This window comes from Anguilla rostrata, chromosome 1 (assembly GCF_018555375.3).
Source record: "Anguilla rostrata isolate EN2019 chromosome 1, ASM1855537v3, whole genome shotgun sequence".
Lineage (NCBI taxonomy): Eukaryota > Metazoa > Chordata > Actinopteri > Anguilliformes > Anguillidae > Anguilla > Anguilla rostrata.
The window spans coordinates 41,498,986-41,519,543 of NC_057933.1; the positions used below are offsets into that span (position 1 = coordinate 41,498,986).

Sequence of the window (20,558 nt, forward strand, 5' to 3'; positions counted from 1 at the left end):
TTGTCAGAGAAACGGAAGGAAGTAAAATGTTGGCTGAGTGACCCAGGAGAAAAACTGCAGCCTTTCCTCTCCCTCACTTTTACAGATGAATGCTGTTCCTCCGATAAAACCCATATAAAGTTAAAACCAAGCAAAGAAGTCTTTACATGCAAAATACAAAAAATGAAACGCACATTTCTTTAATCATTTATCAAGGCATGTAATTAAATATGTAGTATATATATGCTACTGTAACAGCAAGCAAGCCAATACCAATGTAAGCAAAGTCCCATTGGTCATTTGGCAGCAGTATTACAGGTCAGCCACAATTCATGACCCAGCTGACAAGGTGTTACGGCTGGCCAGAAGACATACTTTCCATGTAATGCTGCAGGTGAATACATTACTACAGATGGAGTGTCATCAAACAGAAAAACATACACTAAATGAGCAGTCTGTCCAGAGGTCCTAAGAAGCCATCCATTTTACATATTTAAGCAGCTTAATTGTTGGGCTGTAGAGTAAAAAAAGTGACAATAGGGGGTCACACGTTCAAGTCATCTAAACTATAAGGCGATGGTCCAGTGATGGACCTACCAAATCAGGAAGGGGCGATGCAACAAAGTTACCGTAAATAATAAAAACTGGCATAAATAGTATGTCTGCGAGCACAGCATCTTTGTTACAAAATAAGAGAGATCCCTGAAGGGGCAGCTGAGGGCAGAGGCTGCAGGCAGGTACCTACCTTCATAGCAGGGGATGAGAGGACGTGCACTACCCTGCAGTGTAGGAGGGATCACTGAGCAGTAGCCATGAGGAAGGATCTGCTCAGACTCATAGTACACATTCTTCCAGCGGTGAGCACAGGCCTGAACCAGACACAGAAACACAGGAGTTACTGCTCGAACACATACAGCCAATGCACACACAAACACACACATACAGCCAAGATACACATACGCACACATATAGCCAATGCGCTCACACACACTCAATCACATGCAAGCAATACATACGCAAACACACACTCACAGACACTCACACACCTATAGCCAATACATACACAAACACACACACATGCAGCCAATATATACAAACACACACACATACTGTACAGCCAATACATACACAAACACACATGCATACTGTACAGCCAATACATACACAAACACACACACATACACTTGTAACAATGTAACTATACATAGGATATTTCTGGCCTCAGGCTTCCTGACCACGGGATTGACCCTCCTCTGAGTCACATTCACAATTAACATCTCTGGTCAACCAAGGCATAATGATGTGCCTGTCTCCTTCCTCTTGTGACCCTGCTATAAACTCACTGCTTGATCGATTAGGCTCCAGCTTCTCCAAGAAGAAAAAAAATGAGAAGAAAATGGGGAAGCCGAGTTTAATACACTTAAACATTAGAGAGGTAGTGCCTGATTGATAGCTCCAATCAAATGTTCAGGTGCCCGAAATAATCAGCCCGTGGGGTTCCATTGCATCTGTGACAAAGCTCAACAAAACTCAACAACTTTGTTCTGAGAGTACAGACACAATCTAACCAATCAGACGCACTCCTTAAGGACCTTGACGGACCTTGCCTGGTCACTGAGACAGCCGTCCGCTAAATAAACCAAGCTGGTTTATTCCCCTTCGACAGATGTTTTCAGGAACAATTATCTCTAGAATTTTCCTCCATATCTTCCTTGTGGCCGGACCGAAGTGGAGATCTGTGCACATCCAAAGTCGTTTTGAGTGGAACCCCGTCACGACCCCACTTCAAAGAAGAAGTTTCCCAAGAATCCACGCACCTGCCATGACCCTGGACTAGCTAATGAGCTGACACATCAACTAACAGAGTTTGAGACCGGTCTTCCCTTCCCCCCCCCCCCCCATCACAGGGAGGAAGTATTGAAATGCATTTTTTACTAAGTGGGGCTCAACAGATGTACAGAATTCTGACTGGTTGTTGAACTAATTTTGTTCTGAATGAATCTGAACAAACCTCACTACACAGCCAAATACACGCACTGACCCACACACACACACACACACACACATGCACACACACATGGTCAAATGCACGTACACACATCCATCTTTATACTGACATCTCCCAGCCTTCTATTATCCACAGAGCTGAGGACAAGAGGACAATGTAACCACTCTTTACCTGAAAAGCTAAATATAGCCTTTCTGCCTGAGTGGCTACATTTATAAAAGTACAGACCACGCCTGTCACACATGTGGCCCCAAATGGCAGAACAGAGAGGGCTGATCGGTTTTGAGATTGGAACCTCCCAAGCTCCAGCTCTGATCCAACACATGCTGTTAAAAAACAGGCGTTTATCAGGTTTGTGGCCGCAACAAGAAGCAAGCCCAGCGCTGAACCATTCCATGGCCGAACCACAGTTTACATAGAAACCCAAAATCACCCACCCAGTTCTCCAATAACAGTCATAATGGAAACTGTTTAGATACCTTTATGGCTAGACATTGATATATATGGGATGGGATGTATATTCAATGTCTTTATATCTGCCCTGACATAGGTCTTTAACACTGTTGCAAAAATACACTTCATTCTCTTAAGCTGCCCACTAAAAGTGTACACCTCTGCAAGAACACTCCGCCTCCTTTATTTCACAAAAGCATTCCACAGACACTATGGACTGACTCCAAACCTCTGTGCAATATTCACTGACCCTGGGGAACATGGTCTGCCCACATTTATGAACACAAACTCCAACACTTTTCCTGCTGGAAAATTGCACACTCTCCATCCGCATCAATATTTTTTTTTAATTACACAAATATTTCTGCTCCTTGGATTGCCAGGATATAATAAATACCTTAACCAAAACTGAAGTTACATGTATTGTGATGAAGTTATTGTTAATACGGATGCCACCTCCGACAAAGAATGGAGCCTAGGGATACAGCACTGACTTCACATTTTAAAGGTTTCAATTATTATGTGTAAATCGTTTACACTTGAGGTATTGGGGGATCCAAATTTTCATTGTAATCATGACTTAGTTAAGCAAGCAAAGAAAAAGCACAGTAAAGCTGAAAGAATGGGACTGAATCATTTTACTATTCCTACACGTAAGCATAAGATCTAAGTTATATTCTCTCAGTATCATGTGACCTTCTATAGGTTTATGTGTCAGCAGGTATATGTTCAGAGGGATGATATGTGACACATAATGTGACTTAGATTTACACGTGTTAATGGGATATATAAAAATAGAAATATAGAATAAAAATACAGGAGATGACTGAAAACCATTGGCATCTGTTCCAGCAAGAGTCATATTTTTTTGAAATGGAACAGGACTTTTAGAACCTTCTCCACCCAAAGCATGCTCACTGACACTCAGAGTATAATTTCTTGTAAAGAGTAATTCATACAGTACGGGTTTAAGGACTTATGCTCCACTAAGCAGTGAGTTGAGCCTGAGAGGGATGTTTGCTTTCTGTCACTCTACACAAGGCTGTGAGACATGTACAAATGCCCTTCATTTCCCTCCTGATACCGCCAGATACCCCTCAGATGTCAGACATTGGGCCTCCGGGGTAGTTCTTCCACCCTCACGCACCACCACACATGTTCAGTCGCCAGGCTGCGACCTTGGGCATAATGCGACCACCCTGAGTTTCGATGGACTCTAATGAGCTGTCTGCGCCCTTCAGAACAGGCAGCTCACCTAATCACCACAATCACACGCATAGTTCAGCACATTTTAACACAGGGAACTGGAAACTAACATTATTCACATTGTAGTGCGAAACAAGCATTTGTTTTATGTGTCTGTCACTGACTTCCAGCTGCCTTTGATTCATTTTGCCACTGCTCCATTCTGCTACAAGCCCATTCTGGTATTGGCCCATTCTGCCACTGCCCCATTCTCTATTGGCCCATTCTGCCACTGTCCCATTCTGCTATTGGCCCATTTTGCCAATGGCCCACTCTGCCATTGGTTCATTCTGCCATTGGCCCAGTCTGTTACTAGCCCATTCTAGTATTTGTCCATTCTGCCATCGGCCCATTCTCTATTAGCCCATTTTGCCTTTTTGTCTCCCAGCTATCTGTCTTCGATTGATCCACCTCTACCTTCTGCTCTGTATCAGTCCCACCCCAGCCATGGGGGGTCCAGCCTGCATAGCCTGGGGCATTTATAACTCACTCAATTCTAGTCCAGGAAGTGTACACACCCTAACCCAGCCTATGTGTGTGTGTGTGGGAAGGGGGGGGGGGCAACTCACCAGCACGTTTCCATTGGGCTTGTCCTGCCGGGCCAGACTGACCCCCATCCACTCGTTGTTTCGGTCCCCCTCACAGGTCTTTCCACAGGACTGTCTCGGCTTATTCCCTAGAGAGAGGGCAGACACGGCGTCACTAGTGCTCATCTTCTGAGACATGAGTTACAGCATATATCTCCACCATCCTCATTATACCACTACTTATTATGGTTCTGTCTCATGTATTATGGGTGAAATGCTGACAAAGAGCTAAATACATACGTAATATAAACAAACTGGTGAGTCATTTATCATACATACAAGGCTAAGTTCACAAACACAATGTACAGAGAGTTGGGTTAAACAGTGAGGTCAAATTGCTGGATATGCCCAAAGAAATAAACTGAATACAATCATACAGTTATGGAAGGAATGCCAGTGCTAACACCCTACTATATAAGGGAAAGTCAGTATTACATTTATCATCGAACCAGCCAAACCATACATCAATAGTTTCCTTTCACCTTGATATTATTTAAAGATGAAATCCCATTACAATATACCTGCAGTAACTGTAGTAGTGGGAGTTAAACCAGTGGTTCCAATTTCAATGAATGATAACAGTCAGTGCTGAAATTAACAGTGTTTTTTAGAATAAGATTTCCTGCACTATTTTGCAGTATTGCACAGGAGTTTCTCAATCAGTTTCTTTGAAAAGGACCATTTTAATAAGACTGTTCCCTGTGTCTTTTGATCACTGAAGCCCAAGGCTGCAGTCGCCTGTGGGAGTGAATAATTGACAGGACCATAGCATGGAGTTGTGTTTGCTTTAGCAGGTGGCTGGGACCAAGGCCATCAGAATGGAGATTTAATGTATGTTACAAATACAGGCATGAATATGAGCAAAAAAAAAACATGGCTCTTGTAAATACAAAACTCTTGTATAGTCATGGCTCTTAACTACACAAGTTGTGGTTTCAATGGCCAGTCTCCTAAAGGATACCAAAAAATTGTGGTCAAACACAGACATTGGCAAGTTGTCTTAATTTTGTAATATGTGATGTAAGACCACTGATATTCATATCTGTCACTTGTTGTGAAATCTGTAAACACTTTTAAACAAGAAGCTATTAGTTTGCCATGAGTCATTTGGTGACGTATATCTGATCCAAAGTCAGTCCTATAGCTGTAAGGGAAAGGAAACACATGGTATTTCACTAAAAATAATTCACTTTTCTACATATATAGTATATGAATAAGAATTAAAGAAATGTTATATTCTCATAATATGAAAGAAATGTTCATTTTTTATTAAGTTATAGATTACTATAAAGCACTGACACATAGCCTGAGTGCATTGTGTGTGGTTTTTTCATTTATAACAGAGAAAACAGGCACATTAAGACACTAAGATAAGTCGGTATAGACGAAGCCCTGTTTTGAGCAAATCACACAAATAGGCTTCTTTACAGTATTCATTTTCTGCCTCAAAAAAGACAGAGGGTAAAATTCATCAGAATTTCTATGCTTGAATCTTGAATGTCAGTCATTGACTTGGAGACAGATTACTTATTCTAAAACCTACCCTTTATATAAAAGCCTGAAGCTGTCATTAAGATATTATGGGAGACAGCACATATTATCGGCAAATCTGGCAACCTTCCATTAGTGATTCTCAGCCACCATTGAATTGTATAATTGTGGGGTTAGTCCCATGTTAAAACAGATACAGGGATTTTATAAAACAAAGAAGTTATTACAGATGGGTGGCTGGTTTTGATTTGTTTCTATGTGTTGGGATTACCCAAACCAAATCTCATGTTTTTATCATAGAAGCGAGAAGACTCCAAGAGCACTGACTGATAGAGAAGAAGCATTGCTGAATTGTAGCCAAAGCAACTGCCCAGTGCCACAGAGGGATTTTTCCAAAGCACAGATGTCAGAAGATGCTGATTTGGACAGCCTGCGACCTTGCTGCTTGGGAGACCGTTACAGTGAACTCCTTGATCACTAATCAGGTCATCCACAGGGGGATGGGAATCCTAGCCCAAGGGCGCACTCCATGCAGTTCCTTGGAGCTGTCAACACCATCATGGCCTAGGGGCCTAACTGGGTGGAGCCACTGTCTGTGCATCTCAACAGTGAAATCCGGTAGGATTTGGTGCTTGTAACACATAGTTGCAAAGATGTAAACAATAAAGATCAAAGAAGAGCCATCCTGTTCACATTTAGAAAGTGGAATGAGTGCCGGCCTGGTAAGCCATCCAGGAATCAGCAGTCTAGCCCAGTTCTTCAGCTAATTCTTACAAGGGACCAGGTTCTTTTTATAACTGATTCATCTGAGTACAAAAAATTCCATGCACGACTTATAAAACAAGGCATGAATAAGATACATTGTGCATGTGTGTAAACAAAGTCGATACCTTATTCACATACAGTTCTGACACTGCCTTCGCACCTTCAATCACCAGAAAATATGGTGGCCATCTTAAAAGTCACACTGTGTGCCAAGCTTGTGGTAGCTCTATATCTATAATAACTGTACAGCAGTGGAATGCAGCGAGGCCATGCTCGTCATGCACTGCATGACCCAGTGTTTTTTTTATTTTTTATTTATGTAAGTAAACAAAAACAAAAGGGCAGAGGAGGTAACAAATTCATAAAATAAACTGACCTAATCAAACCAGAACAAAACAGAAAAAAAGGAAAGAAAACCAATAATCAAACAAAGAAGAGAAAGAGAGAGAAAAATATATAAATATATATATATGTATATATGTATATATAGTGGTCATGAATGCTACTAGCACGTGCACCCGCCAGACCGCCCCCCCCCCCCCTTGACCCAGTGCTTTTAATATAACAAGTGCAAACTGCTAAGACATAATCATGCCAGGTGATATTAATATACCTTGTAACATAGTAAAGCTCTACTGCCATATGTCTTTATCCCATGCTTTCCATGCATTGCCCTTCCCCTTTGTGGTGATTTGTCTCACACTGCCAATCTGCAGACAATAATACAAACACCTAGAGCACAATGTAAAATGTACTGCATAACAGAATAACACCCCTAAGACTTAGACAAATTATTCCTGCTGATGGTGTAGGTGGGGAGAACTCTGCTTCTGTTTAATATGAAAAGCATACACTGGCATTCATTCACTTGGTACCTGATGGGAACTGTATTACAAAGCCTGATCAGAAGATCGATTTTGCAAGCTCAGCATATTTAAAAAAGCTTACAAAAACAATTCCTACTATACATTACATGGGTCATAAGAATTTAACTAAATTTTGTAAAGTTCTTTAACATTCTCTTTCTCAGTGCTGTTAAAATTGTCAGTCAATAGTAAACTTCTCCTGCATTTCTTGCTGACACTGACTGCATTAATTATGCATTTCCTGCCGATCTCCTGTTACCTTTGCAATTCTGCGCCTGCTGTGACCATGCAGCATTGGAATTATCCATAAAATATTATTAGACTTTGCATTATACTTTACTGCACTTTCCTTTACTGGCATCTACTGTAGCAGGGGCTCTTACCCATAGCAACTGGAAAGTTCAAAGATCAGGGATCAAAGCGCAGTAATTCCCAAGGGGGGGGGGGAAGTATATTCCCCAGAGACACAGCATGTGCAGAAGCACATTCCACCACCGAAGGGCCAGATCAGACAGCAGACACAACCGGAAGTGCAGCCTTGCAGAGGGGGAGGAGCCAGGTGTCCCAAGGATGCAGAACAGAGGGGTCTTGCCGGTGTGTGCAGTCTGATGATGCTTTTAAGGCATGAAGGATCGGTCTCTTTATTAGCCTGGTAAGTTAGCAGCAAGGTTTAAAATTTCATGAGTATGGCTGTGGGTATCTAGTGGGGGGCCATGAGGAGGGGCATGATGTGGGAGTGTTTTGGGGGTGTAGATCAGGTGAGCAACAGTGTTCTCGAGGGGCCTGATGGAAGAAGGAGGCAGGCCAGTGAGGACAGAGTTACAGGAATCAAAGCAAGAGAGCACCAGAGCCCAAACTAGAAGCTGTCTTGTGTAGACCGTGACAAACAAGCGGATTTCCCTGAGGTTATAGAGGAAGAATCTGCATGTTTAGCTCACCACTGCAATGACCACAGTGCTGTTCAGTTTGTCATCCAGCAGCACTACGAGGTTCCTGGTGCCGACAGTGTGGTGTGGCGAAGGGTGCAATGAAGAGAGATCATGTGGAAGGGAAAACACCCCAGAGATGTACATCTCAGTCTTTTCCAGCATAAGCTTTAGGTAGTGTTTTCCATCCAGCTCAAGATGCCATTTACACAGGCTCAGATGTGTGTGTAGACAGAGAACTGTAGGTCAGTTGGTGGGAAAGACAGAAAGAGCTGAGTGTCATCAATACCAAGGCATTTAGAGCAGAGGCAGAAGAGGAGGAGACCCAGGCGAGTTTGGAATTTTGGTTTGATAAAAGTTAACCTTAGCAGCAGGGACAGCTGATGGAAATACAGAGCAGGAACTGGTCCGACAGATCAGCTGGGGCCCTAGATTTATGTTCCCTCTCTGCTGTCTGTAGTATGGTTCTGTTAGCCTGGAGGGTGTCAGACAACCAAGAACTGGGGGAGGAAGGTCAGAAAGGTCTGGGAACAAGTGGGCAGAGGGAGTAAAAGGCTGAAGAAAGTGAAGAAAGCAGAAAGTATGTTGCAGTGCCATTAGAGAGATGAGAGAAAGACTGAAGAGGTGGGTGGGAGATAGTAACTGGAGGAGAGAGATAGTAGGAGTGGGTGGGGGAAGATAGTTTGGAGGAGAGAGAGAGAGAAAAGTTAGTGGTCAGATTGATGGAGAGGGGTCAACTGGAGATCATCGAAAGAACAGTTTTTCAAAAAACGGACAGTTGAAAGAGGGTAGATTCTCCCAGGAAGGGGAGATCAATTTTTGAGGGGTGATCCATGTCTTTGAGAGAGTGAGGAAGTGGACGTAGAGGAGGAAAGTGTAGGCTGAGATTGAATCTGCCTTCCAAGTGGCAGCCTGGCAGCTCCACATTCCCCCTGCAATCACAAAGCTGAGTCACAACAATAACCAAAAATAAACCAAAAGTTGGAGAAGTTCCAGCACCATGGGGGTCCATAATGGTGAGAGGGCCTCATGTGAAGGAGGGAGGCACAGATCAGAATGGAGAGAGAACACACTGACCCTCAATCATGTCACAACAATTCTATCAAATCAAAATTGCACCAAGAAATTTGCTGCCTGCAGGAGGAGAAGGTAACATGGCAAATCATATACCGGAACAGACAGTCTGCCCTTCTTTAACCTAATTTAGAAGTAGAAAGTAGAAAGTAACATAAAGAACATATCACAGCTCAGAGGGTACTAGGCCAAATGATCAAATCCCCACCTAAGCAGGGGGACACTTAGACGGCTTGAGACTCAGTCACCCTACAGACTGCCTCACGTCTGCACCAGTCCCCCTTCCCCAAGGTCACAGACACATTGCAACACTCCTCCTGCACCTAGCTCACAGACACACTGCAGCACACCCTGCACTGCACTACTAACTAGGCCCCTAGCTAGCAGTAAGAACACAGAAGATCAGAGGTATACATGCCATTGCATGAAAAACATGGAATTCTCTGTGAAATTAATATACTGATTGCTAAATTTCCTTTACCATCCCACAATGTGCAAATCTAAAAACAATAATAAAGCATTAAAAATTAATTCTTCAAACGCTGCAGTACATTTACAAAAATGCATCCACAATATTTTGCAGCTGCTCATCCCATCTGTAGTTTACCACACGTGACCTTTTGAACTTCAGAAAGTACTCCCACATTGGACAATAATTCTGGGTGTATATGCTACACAGAAAGGCGCTTTGAAGCAGCAGCATTCAGTTCAAACGTTTCTCCAGTGAGCTGTGCTGGCATGCTGTTCTGGTCGTGCGGTGCACAGATCTGACCGCACAATGAGTGTCTCGTGTAACCCGAGCAGAACACCACGAACGCCAACCAGACCCTTAGGTAAATTTCATTTACCACCCACAAACTACGACTTTTGATATGGTCCTCTAACCATGGTGCAGAGGCACCCTTGATTACAGCCTCCTCTTTGGTTTCCTTTATGAGCATCTCGCATCTTGTGAACTGTACTGTGTCCTATGCTGCCGTTGACGTTTAACCATAATAGGAACACATAAGTGCAATCGTTGTGCTATATTCTAAATATCCGGTCACAGCTGGAATTGGATATTATCTTCTTGCATTAAAGGAACACAGTTGGGTCTGTGGTGTGGACCTGCTTGAACACACTCATGGGGGTGTGGAGTGGACCCTGTCCAGCGTGTGGTGTGGACTTGGTATCAGCACACTGACCTCGGCCTAAGTCCATCTCAGTGCAGCGACGGTCGGGGTTGCTGTGCACGCGGCACTTGTACACGGCTCCGGGGGTTCGCACTGAGCTGCTGAAGGAGGAGTTTGCTTTGGGGGCGCCCACCAGCACCCTGTAGAGAAGAGATTGGGGCAAAAGGCAGAGTGTGAGTCCACGAGTGTAACCCGAGATCCATAACCAACTCTGACAAACCTCAAACCTCAAACCTCAGCCCTCACCCCCGCCTCCCACACCTCCGTCCATTACAGCACCTCTCGTAGGCTCTTTTCACTCAGCTGAAGACAGACTCAGAGCCTGGGAAGCAGTTTAAGTGATTTCACACCTGAAAGGGACTTTTTCAAAGGGGTTACCCTGGAAACTCAGAATGGGGCAGAGGCCAGAGAATAGCTGCCCACACCAAAAATAAATACTATATGCATAAAATACTTTTTAAATATGTATTACACAGATTCAATATTTAGAGAATAAGGGGATGCGTGTATTGCTCGTGTTCCAGAATCAACCCTACGTTTAATGTATTAACAACAACAATTTGTGTCTGTTAAAGATACAAAAAAGGGTTTGGAAAAAATATGGTAAATAAATACTTAAAACAATAAAAATGTTTTATTTTATTTATTTTTTTAAGTGATAGTACATGTATTTGTTTTAAGATGTCAACATCTACTTTCTATGATAAATATATGTATGCGTGTACAAGCGTACAATCGCTCACATGAAAAAAATAATTTCATATAAAGTATAATATATAGCACTGTGTAATGAATTTACCATTGGCTACAATAAATGTTTTACTGTCATTGCCTACAAGCGCTTCCTGTTTCAGTTTACCTAAAACCCTTGTGGTTCAATATCTCCATCCAGCATATGGTGAAAACAATAGTCCAGTCTGTGCCCAGAGCTGAGTCAGGATTTTGAACTGTCACATTGTTCAGCAACAGAACAACTGCTATATTATCTAGATGAACAGGGATTCAATGAAGACATCAACAAAAGGATGGTTTTACTTTCCCAAACTGCCCATACCAAAAATAAATATTGCTGAAAGCAGCAATTAATGGGGGCCAGGCACTAATAGCTTAAATGAAGGTAAAGTAAGTGTACAGTGCCCCAGTGTGGCATATTTGTTCTAAAGTTTGTGTTTTGTTGCTGGACGCATGATCTCTGCCCCTCTATCCATTTTGCCCCAAGTATGACAGTAAATGATTCAATTATTTTTAAAGTTTCTTATAAAAACCTAATTCAACAGATAAATGTTAATAATTGGGTAATTAATAAGGTTTTTGTTTTATATATTTCTCTAAATAAATTCTGTTTGTGTTACTTGTTACAATCATTTTTGGAAGATGCTATGAATACAATACGCAACAGGTGCTGTATAAATATTAAAATAAAAATAAAATAAGATTAAAATAAAAATGTATCCTGAATTTAATTTATGCTGTCATGCATATATTGGTTTTAAAGTTTACAGTGTTATCCCATTATACTAGCATTAAATTCAGCTTACATTAAACAACTTTTGTTTGTAATTTCAAATGAAATATTTTTATCTTATCATATTATGTAATGAAATACTTGAAACTGTCTTGCCTGTGCTTTTGAATTAAATAAAAAGCATTTTAAAAATGTAAACATTTCATGCTTCACACAAATGGCACAATGAACTGATGGAACTTCTGTCCCCCTTATAACAGACACATAAGGGAAAGTGGCAGAGTGAAGGGGCTACACAAGCGACATACAGAAGTGTGAAGTCATTCAATAGGGTGGCGCGCCGCCGTATGTGGCTACTACAGCCTGTACACACCGTGCCACAAAGCTTATCGGTGTCTGGAATCCTGCAGGGTGAATATGGATAATGTTAGTGCCATGTTTGTGCTTTAGGGACAAGAGCACTGTCATCTTCAAAGACACCCTGCAATCCAGGAAAGCAGAGCCACTGTCTGTTGCAAGTCACTTCTAGTGAAACCCTGCAGTAAGTGGGAATCATTGGTGGTAATTCCAAAACTTTATTGGATGTTGCTTGTGTGACATGGCACCAATTGGCAATACTCTGCTAAGATTTGAAGAGGATTTTAAAACTCTTTGATATGCATAAGCTGCTAGGAAGATACTCACCAAAGCAAACTTTATTGCTAATCATCACATGTAGGATCTGTCACTGTATTCAAGTTGAGGTGTTAAGCTGAAGTGAGACTTGAGCTTACAGCAAGCCAAATTTCATTAAGAGCCATGGAAAAAGCCCCAAGGAGACACTCAGCCCTCTAAATCCAGGGCTTGACTAAAATTAACAGCACTATCCCAGATGCCTCTGCAGTTCCAGCCCCATAGGACCTTAGTTAGCCTCATTAGTGCCTATTTAAGTTTTATTTGTTCTTATTATTTCCTTTTTCCTCTTTTTTAAAGCGCATTGTTGTTTTATGTTGCCTTACCCAGTCCCAGGGCCTTTTCCCTGCCTTGGGCCTTTTGTCTGAGCTCACAGACTATCTATGGGATTGGTGTACTCGCTCACCTCACAATGCACAAGCCACACTCTTCATTTAATGTACAAAAGCAAAAGTGCCACCACAAAGGAGTCATTTAAACCACAGGAAACACTCAAAATTCTGATTAAATATTCTCAGTTTACGCTGTGCTATCCAAATGAGGGATAGAAGTGGGACAGATTTGATTGAACCTTCATTTATGACATTCATCAAAGGCTATTTTCTCATTTAGAGTAGGTTCAATTTTGTTGAAACCTCATTTATCTGTGTTTATCAATGTATCCAACCATATATGAAATATTGAAAAACCAATAATAACCTTCTATGGTATAGTCAGTATAGTGGGCGCCGGATTTTACATTTACAGGATTTTTGAAACCTTTTTTGAAATCTTGCAAGCTGGGTAACCCCAGTTATGCAGTAGTCCACTCATGTCAAATTCACTTGAAAATCTGGTGATGATTTTCAAGAATCATCAAGTGTGTCTCCAGCTTAAACAACTCCCAGAGACATACTTTGGGTAATTTAGGTAAGCTATTTTTGAAAGATGCCATATACAACCTTGTTTTGCCACTTATCCATCTGTGAGCCATTGGCTTAAATCAAAAAATCAAGCATATTGCTGTGAAACAGACCTTAACCAACCAGGCCCTCACTTTAGAAGTCAGAAGTGGCCCACCCCCAGAGTTGTGAGATGTTTCAATCCATAGTCATGCAAATTTAGAGTTGTCCTTACATTAGGGTTTGACAAAGGGAAAACAAATGGCCATGCTGACAGAAGCCAGCACAAACCACAAGCAACCAAATGTCTCACTGGCCTCACAAACAGCTGGTGATAGTATTGCTTCATACTGATAAAAATATGTTTCAATATGCTTGATAAGAATGAGCCAATACCATTCAGGCTTGTCATTTATGCCTAAAAACCAAAACATTATTTCACTAAATCACTCCCTTCCCACAATCATGGAGATGTGCTATTAATAACTTTTAAAAGGGCAAGTGTGAACGGAAAAAACAGACCCTCAGAACAACCCTAATGTGTATCATTCAGTGTGATATCTTGGCAAAGGCGTATAAGCCTTTTTTAGGACATCATGCTCAAATAAGCTGCCTAGCCTCCTACCGTACTCACACACCAACACCAGCCCTCCTGGTCCATTACACTCCAGCATCTCCAAAATCCTTTCCTCCCCCCACCAATGACTCTCATTTAGTGTTGTAATGATGCTACTGGTTGGTACTGGTATTGTACTAATCCAGTCTTTAACTTCTTGTATCAGGAATTGAAGAATTTAATGTAATTGTTCTGATTCCGATGCCAAAATATTTAAAGGGGTTCAACAAAGTGCCATTTCCCTGGGTAGCTTCTACAACACACAAGTTCATTTCTGCACCTTGTAGCAATGTTGAGAGTCAATGAGTACAGCCTTATACTGTGCCAACATGCATCACAGAAGAAATGTATCAATTTATCAGGAACATTTCTTCATCATTCTCCTAGATAGCTAACATAACTTCTAATTAATTAATTCTGTGAAAAATAACAAAGCCAAGATGTTAGCACTGTAACCTAGACAGTTTTTCAGTTCAGTTCAATTTTTTTTTTTAGACACTGGCACACCTGATTCCAACTCCAATAGGAACCCTGTAATGTCAGCTATCTAGCTAGCAATGTATTTACTCCATTATTGTTAGCTACAAGCAAACTTGTACTTGCAGAAGACAGAGTTAATTCCTCAAACACTGAACATTTAAATGTCGAGCATGGCTACTGGTCTAAACTGTGAGTCAGGTGATGGCGATACCTGCAGCAGATTTTGTTTAAGAAACAGGTGGAGACCATTGTGCCTCTTTGTTGCAGGGACAGACACTACCATGTTACCTTGAATTGTGAGAAAAATAATGGAACATAATTAGCATGTGGAATAATTCGTCCAAATCAGGTTTTTCAAGGTTTAGCAAATTTAAAAAATGTGCAGTGTATGAAACTTAAGTTAAAAAAATGACTCTTGGAACATATTGGATATGGCGGAATTTAATTTCTTTAGTCTACATCGGAGCAAGAGGTATATGCTAATAGTGGAGCCAGATTTAATGGTGCAGTCTTGTATTACTGGAAAATATGTGAAATTGCTGACAGTTACTGGGTCAACAAGTAATTTAGTGTGATGCACTAATCAGTATAGTCAGTGACAGCTCATATTAAGAAGTTGAAGACAGGGACTGTTTGGTTGGCATCTGTTCCTAGCTTTGTTAGCAAATTAAGTCATAGTGACAATGTGTCTGAATGTAGCATTTAGTGAACTGAATTAATAAAGAATGTGAAGACTGTTCTCTTTGGATATAGCAGCACTTCTCCAAACTTGTATATTGACAAGTTCCAAAAGTTAAGGCAGACTGCAGGTGTCTGACTGACCAGGGCAGCTTTCTTGTGCACAATAACACTAGGACAAATCCATCTACCAAAACCCTCCCTCACTGAGTGATGTTAAGCATGCACTGCCCTGTGGCAAGCCACAGTTAGTGGTGGTATGGCGTAGATTCATACATGAGGTGCATCCACACAGTGGAACAGTCTCTTAACAGCACAAACCATCCAAAAGCCTTTAAGTGTTTATTGTACGTATTAGAAACCTCCTTTGACTTTAGTTACAATTAAACAAATTATTGGAAGTCTATCAAATCATTTTGCAAATGCAGTGTAAGCAGAACGGGAACTAAAGCTGCAAGAAATATGGTTTAAAAAAAGGCAGTGTCCGTCTTAGATGTGTGAGGCCAAGTAAACATATTGTGGCAAGGTTATTCCCTGTGAGAAACTGCAAAGAATCTTAAGATTTCCAGGCGTAGTGTTCGGTACATACTCAGAAGGGTCCAGGAAGATCAAGAGGCAGTAGACAAATAGCTTGTGGTGTCTAGCAAAAGTAACTGTTGTAAAATTGCACCACAACTACAGGAAAAACTCAGAGTAGTTAGAGAGAAACCAGTTCCACTGAAAACAGGAAACGGCAACTATCTGCTGGTCTAAAAAGATGTGCTTCTGCATTTCTCACTCGTTTTGGTCCAGTGCTGATAGTGCTTGGACCACTAAAGGCTTTTCTTCTTGTTAACAGCCCTTTTTCGCAGATGCACATAGCAATAATGTTTACAGTTTATTTTTTATCTTTTATGGATTCGTGGATTGTAAAGAAATAACTCTGGCCTGTTTAGTAGTTCTGCATCCCGCCCTTACAATGCACTTAATATTTTAGTAATAACTCTAGCAAAAATACGTGACAGCTTGATCGGACGAAATGTTGGCCTACTGTGTGTGACGGCGAATAAACAACGTATTTCACCTCATAAAGTATTCTGCGTTTGGATATATTTACATAAAGCGAAAGACTTGTTTAGATTTAAGTCATGCACATACGGGCTGTTTAACCTTTTCCAGTTGCATCGATAATGAAAATTAAACAAGGTATAATCGTTTTTTCACCGTCCCAGTGCAGTAAGTATTCTGAGTATTGATGAGTACCCTGCTGAGCAACATTTTATGTTTTCAATTTAGACCCATTAAGCTGCAGTTTTTTTCAAACTCATTTTTTATTTTTTGGTTATCTTCATATTCTGTTTTAGATTATTCCCACCAAAAGGACCTATTGGATTGCAACTAAAAACCACGTTGCTTGCAAATAGGCGGGGTGTTTTGTTCAATATACTTCAGGTAGAGAACATTAATTTCTGACAAAGTCACTGCCTTTCGTGATGTCAACTATGACCTCACCCAAGTCAGCTCAACCGATATTCTGTGTGTTGAGTTAAAGTATCACACTGGGTAAAAAGCGCAAAAATTTAATGTATACGCCAAAGTAAAGTTATGAGACCCTGTGATGGCCAATATGGCATCGCCGTTATAGACACGGTAATAAAAGTGACACACACACACACACACACATAAGGCTCAGCCACGTCACACGAACAACTTAAATAAGTGCAATACATAATACCTTGAAGATCTAAACACTTTCTGCCAGGCTAATCACAAGGTCGCTATGAAATTGCGGATGAGCGTGTGCACGCCCCATTGGCAGCTGCAGAAGGCGCAATGTTCTTGGTTATTCATATGATTAGTCCTGAACTATTTTAATGTGTTGTTGTTTTTTATTTCTTTTTCTTTGTTGTCCTGGTGTATATATTTTGTTTGTTATCACGTAAGCCTGATTCGGAGGCAGTGATTCACATTCCAAACTGTTCAATTTTAACCCAAACAGCTGGCGCATTTCAAGTTAAATCCCTTGCGCAACGAGGGCAAAAGTAAGATGTTATACATTTAAGGTAGCCTATAACGGAACTACTTTCGTTCTTGTACCACTTTGATGCAAATTCGGACAGTTACGTTCACATGTACTTCATTAACTTTTCAAAGTAGCCTATGCAACAATTAGTTAACTTACCAACGTGTATTGTCGTGGAAGTGTTCCAGTACAGAATATCCAAAGAACGTCCCATCTGGCCCGCGGTACACTATGGGGTGGTCTAAATCAATGTTATAAGAGTAAACCAAAGAAATTGTGAAAAATAGGAAACATACATCCAAAGTGCACCTTCTTTCGGGAATTGAAGCCATTCCTTGGTACATCACTTCCGAAGAGAGAAAATAGGCTATTTTTTTAAAAGCACACAAAAAATCTAGTGCTGAAATTTTGAAGTAGTTTCGGAGACTACAAAAACTATTCTTCAGCCAAATGAACTTGGATTAAAATCTTATAACACAAATTTTGAAAATAACCTCAGATACGAGGGGTCATTAAGTAACTGCCCGGGTTCTATCTCTTCTGTCTTTTAACTGTGAAACTAGTGGCACGCAGTTGATCTTGGCTGTAACTATCCCTATAGTAAGGCGTATGTTTTGCAGACAAGCATCACATTTCAAATCGCAAGAGCAAGCAGTGGAGGAAAGAAAGCTTTGTCTCCACCTACTGTAGTCAAGCTGAAATGACCGATGAGCGGATCGCAACACTTAAATTAAATATTTAAATAAGCTTTGATAATCGTTTTCCAGGTTAGGCTATGTCACTATAATTCATTTAAATATTTCTTACATGTATGTGCATCTACATAACGTTATCCTACGCACTTCAATAAAGAATAAATATACAATTACCCAAGAAGACATTTGCGCCAGTTCAATTATGACTAAATCTGAACGATCGTGTCCTGTTTTTGCATAACTGGAGAATCAATAACACACGATGGCTTTTTGGGATTAAAGTTTGTGGAGGAAAGGTCGGGCTTGCGCTGCTGTACGTATTAGAGAGGAGAGAGGCGGATCTGCTGATATCCTTCACAGCTTTCTGCACAAGACACTTAATATTTTTACAAGACATATACGGGCCTACAGTAGCCTAATCACATGAAAATAATTAACAAATTAAAGGTCTTAATTATATAAATACATTGTAAATAAGGCGCATTTATATAAGTAGCCTAGACATAAGGTGTTTTTTTTTTTCATGTTATAGTCTAGCCTACTTAGGGGAGTAAATATTTATTCATTTATTCATTTATTCATTCATTAATTTATTTATTTATACTTAGTTTATTTAGTTTTTCTTACTTATGTACTTGTTTTAAATTAATCGTGGTTTTTAGCCAGTTTACTCAAGAAGCAATTGATTCAACTAATTCTGGAACCAACAAAAAAGCACACTGTCTTCCAGACGCCCTCTTTTTCACTCAAATTAACCTGCTGAGCTTCCCACGGCGTCGTGGGGCTACACTTCAAACGCAGTTAGACTGCTGCCTCACCAGAGACAGGAGGAGGCCCATCTACAACAAAGTCTATTCATACCCTCCCTCCCTGGGCGGCATGCACCCGGGCAATTATGCTTGGGGCAATCACGGCTGGGAAGGGTACGGACAGGACACAGTAAGTTTGGGTACACTTATCTGCAATGAAACGCATGAATGTCTCTATGAACAGCGAAGTACATTTGTGCACAGGATTTAAAACGTGCTGTATCTCTACGAGTTATTCGTTACAACAAATAAATCACCATGCATGTAATTTGATGACGGAAATACGAGTACAGCAAAGGTGAAAAAATATGAAAGATACAAATATGAAAGATGAACAGCTGCACATGAAAAACAGACATGTCCGTCTCGATTTTGGGAATATCCCTAAACCTCTGGGATAAGTTGAAGATGGGGCGAAGATGTAACGATGCGCTGGCTAGTTAGGAAGCCTTCCACGTGAACTTGGAAGTTCATTATAGGCCTATGTCGCACTTACCACATTGAATTAACTTTCCGGTGTTACGCTTCTTTATTTAACTTAGGCTATTTTTATTGTTCAAAATTACGAGAGACCAGACACAGGTGTAAACACACGTTATCCTACAACATCTATTGCGTCTGTGCAATAGAGACAGCCACGACCGAGGGATTTGCCTAAATATTAATAGTGTTTCCCTTTATTAACTTGTAATTATAGAAGACGGTAGTTTGCATCCAAGTTTAAATTAAACTGCATGCTGAATTATTGAAGTAGCACAGTGCAGTGTCAGCCGCGTTTCCACCAAAATTACACGGAACTTTTAGTCCCAGGAACTACTTTTCAAGGAACTAAAAGGTTCCTTCAGCCCATGGTTGTCTGCGTTTCCACCGCGGTCTAAAGTCCCCCGAAGATTAGGGAAATTAGCCCACTGAGTATGAAAAAAACGACGTTGTCGTCGGTCCATCTGTCCTATGATTTCTTCTGTAACCCCATACTACCACCGAAGTAGCCTACATTATTTTCTAATAACCGGGACAGCCCAGAGGGGTTTATTCCACTTATATACAACGGGTTACCAACAATGATTATATATGGTTACTTTTGTTTTTTTGTTTTTTATCGATTTAATCAACTGGAATTGAAATATTCTTCTGCAGCCGTTTGGGTTCATTTTACCGTTGTCAAGCAAAACTGTCGTTGGTAGTTGAACTTGGACCGTTGTTATGCAACAAATAGGATATAACAGGCCAATAGTCAGATTGTAACTGTTTTATATACCCTCTCAAACACATTCATTATGTTTTTATGTAAACATTTGCTTTCATGTCTTGACATCCGAAGTGACAGAATGCATTCACATTTCCAATATAACTGGCAACAACAGCAGAAAACATGCACACGTTGTAAACAATTTGCTGTTTGATTACTTTCTCATCGTCAGTTCCATATCGCAAATCGCAAAATGACAAGAATAGAACGAAAACTCGGACTTGCATGAAAATTTTAATTAGTAGTGGTACAGCCACCGTTTGCTTTCCTTCGAAGTTACTGCTAGCCGAGCAGCGAAGTGTGCCCTCCAGATGCGAACCATGCACCATAAATTAGTCCATAGTCTTCCTGGTCTTTTCGTGGAATTGAAGAATGGCAGTAAAATAAAGTAAAATTACAGCAGTCTGAAAAAGCTAAAGGGACGATTACTAGATTAACCTGTTAT

General features: G+C 40.8%; 1 protein-coding gene across 1 annotated transcript in view; it reads right to left on the reverse strand.

The window, feature by feature from the left end:
• The window catches only part of itga9 (integrin, alpha 9), a 130,683-nt gene extending 112,719 nt beyond the window's left edge, over window positions 1-17,964 (reverse strand). The window contains exons 1-4 of the mRNA XM_064337558.1: window positions 17,520-17,964; window positions 10,579-10,706; window positions 4,255-4,361; window positions 725-848 (exon numbers count right to left, since the gene is read on the reverse strand). Coding sequence (XP_064193628.1) covers window positions 725-848; window positions 4,255-4,361; window positions 10,579-10,706; window positions 17,520-17,704 — 544 coding nt within the window. The 5' untranslated portion in view covers window positions 17,705-17,964. The remainder of the gene's footprint in view (window positions 1-724; window positions 849-4,254; window positions 4,362-10,578; window positions 10,707-17,519) is intronic.
• Between the last annotated feature and the right edge of the window lie 2,594 nt (window positions 17,965-20,558).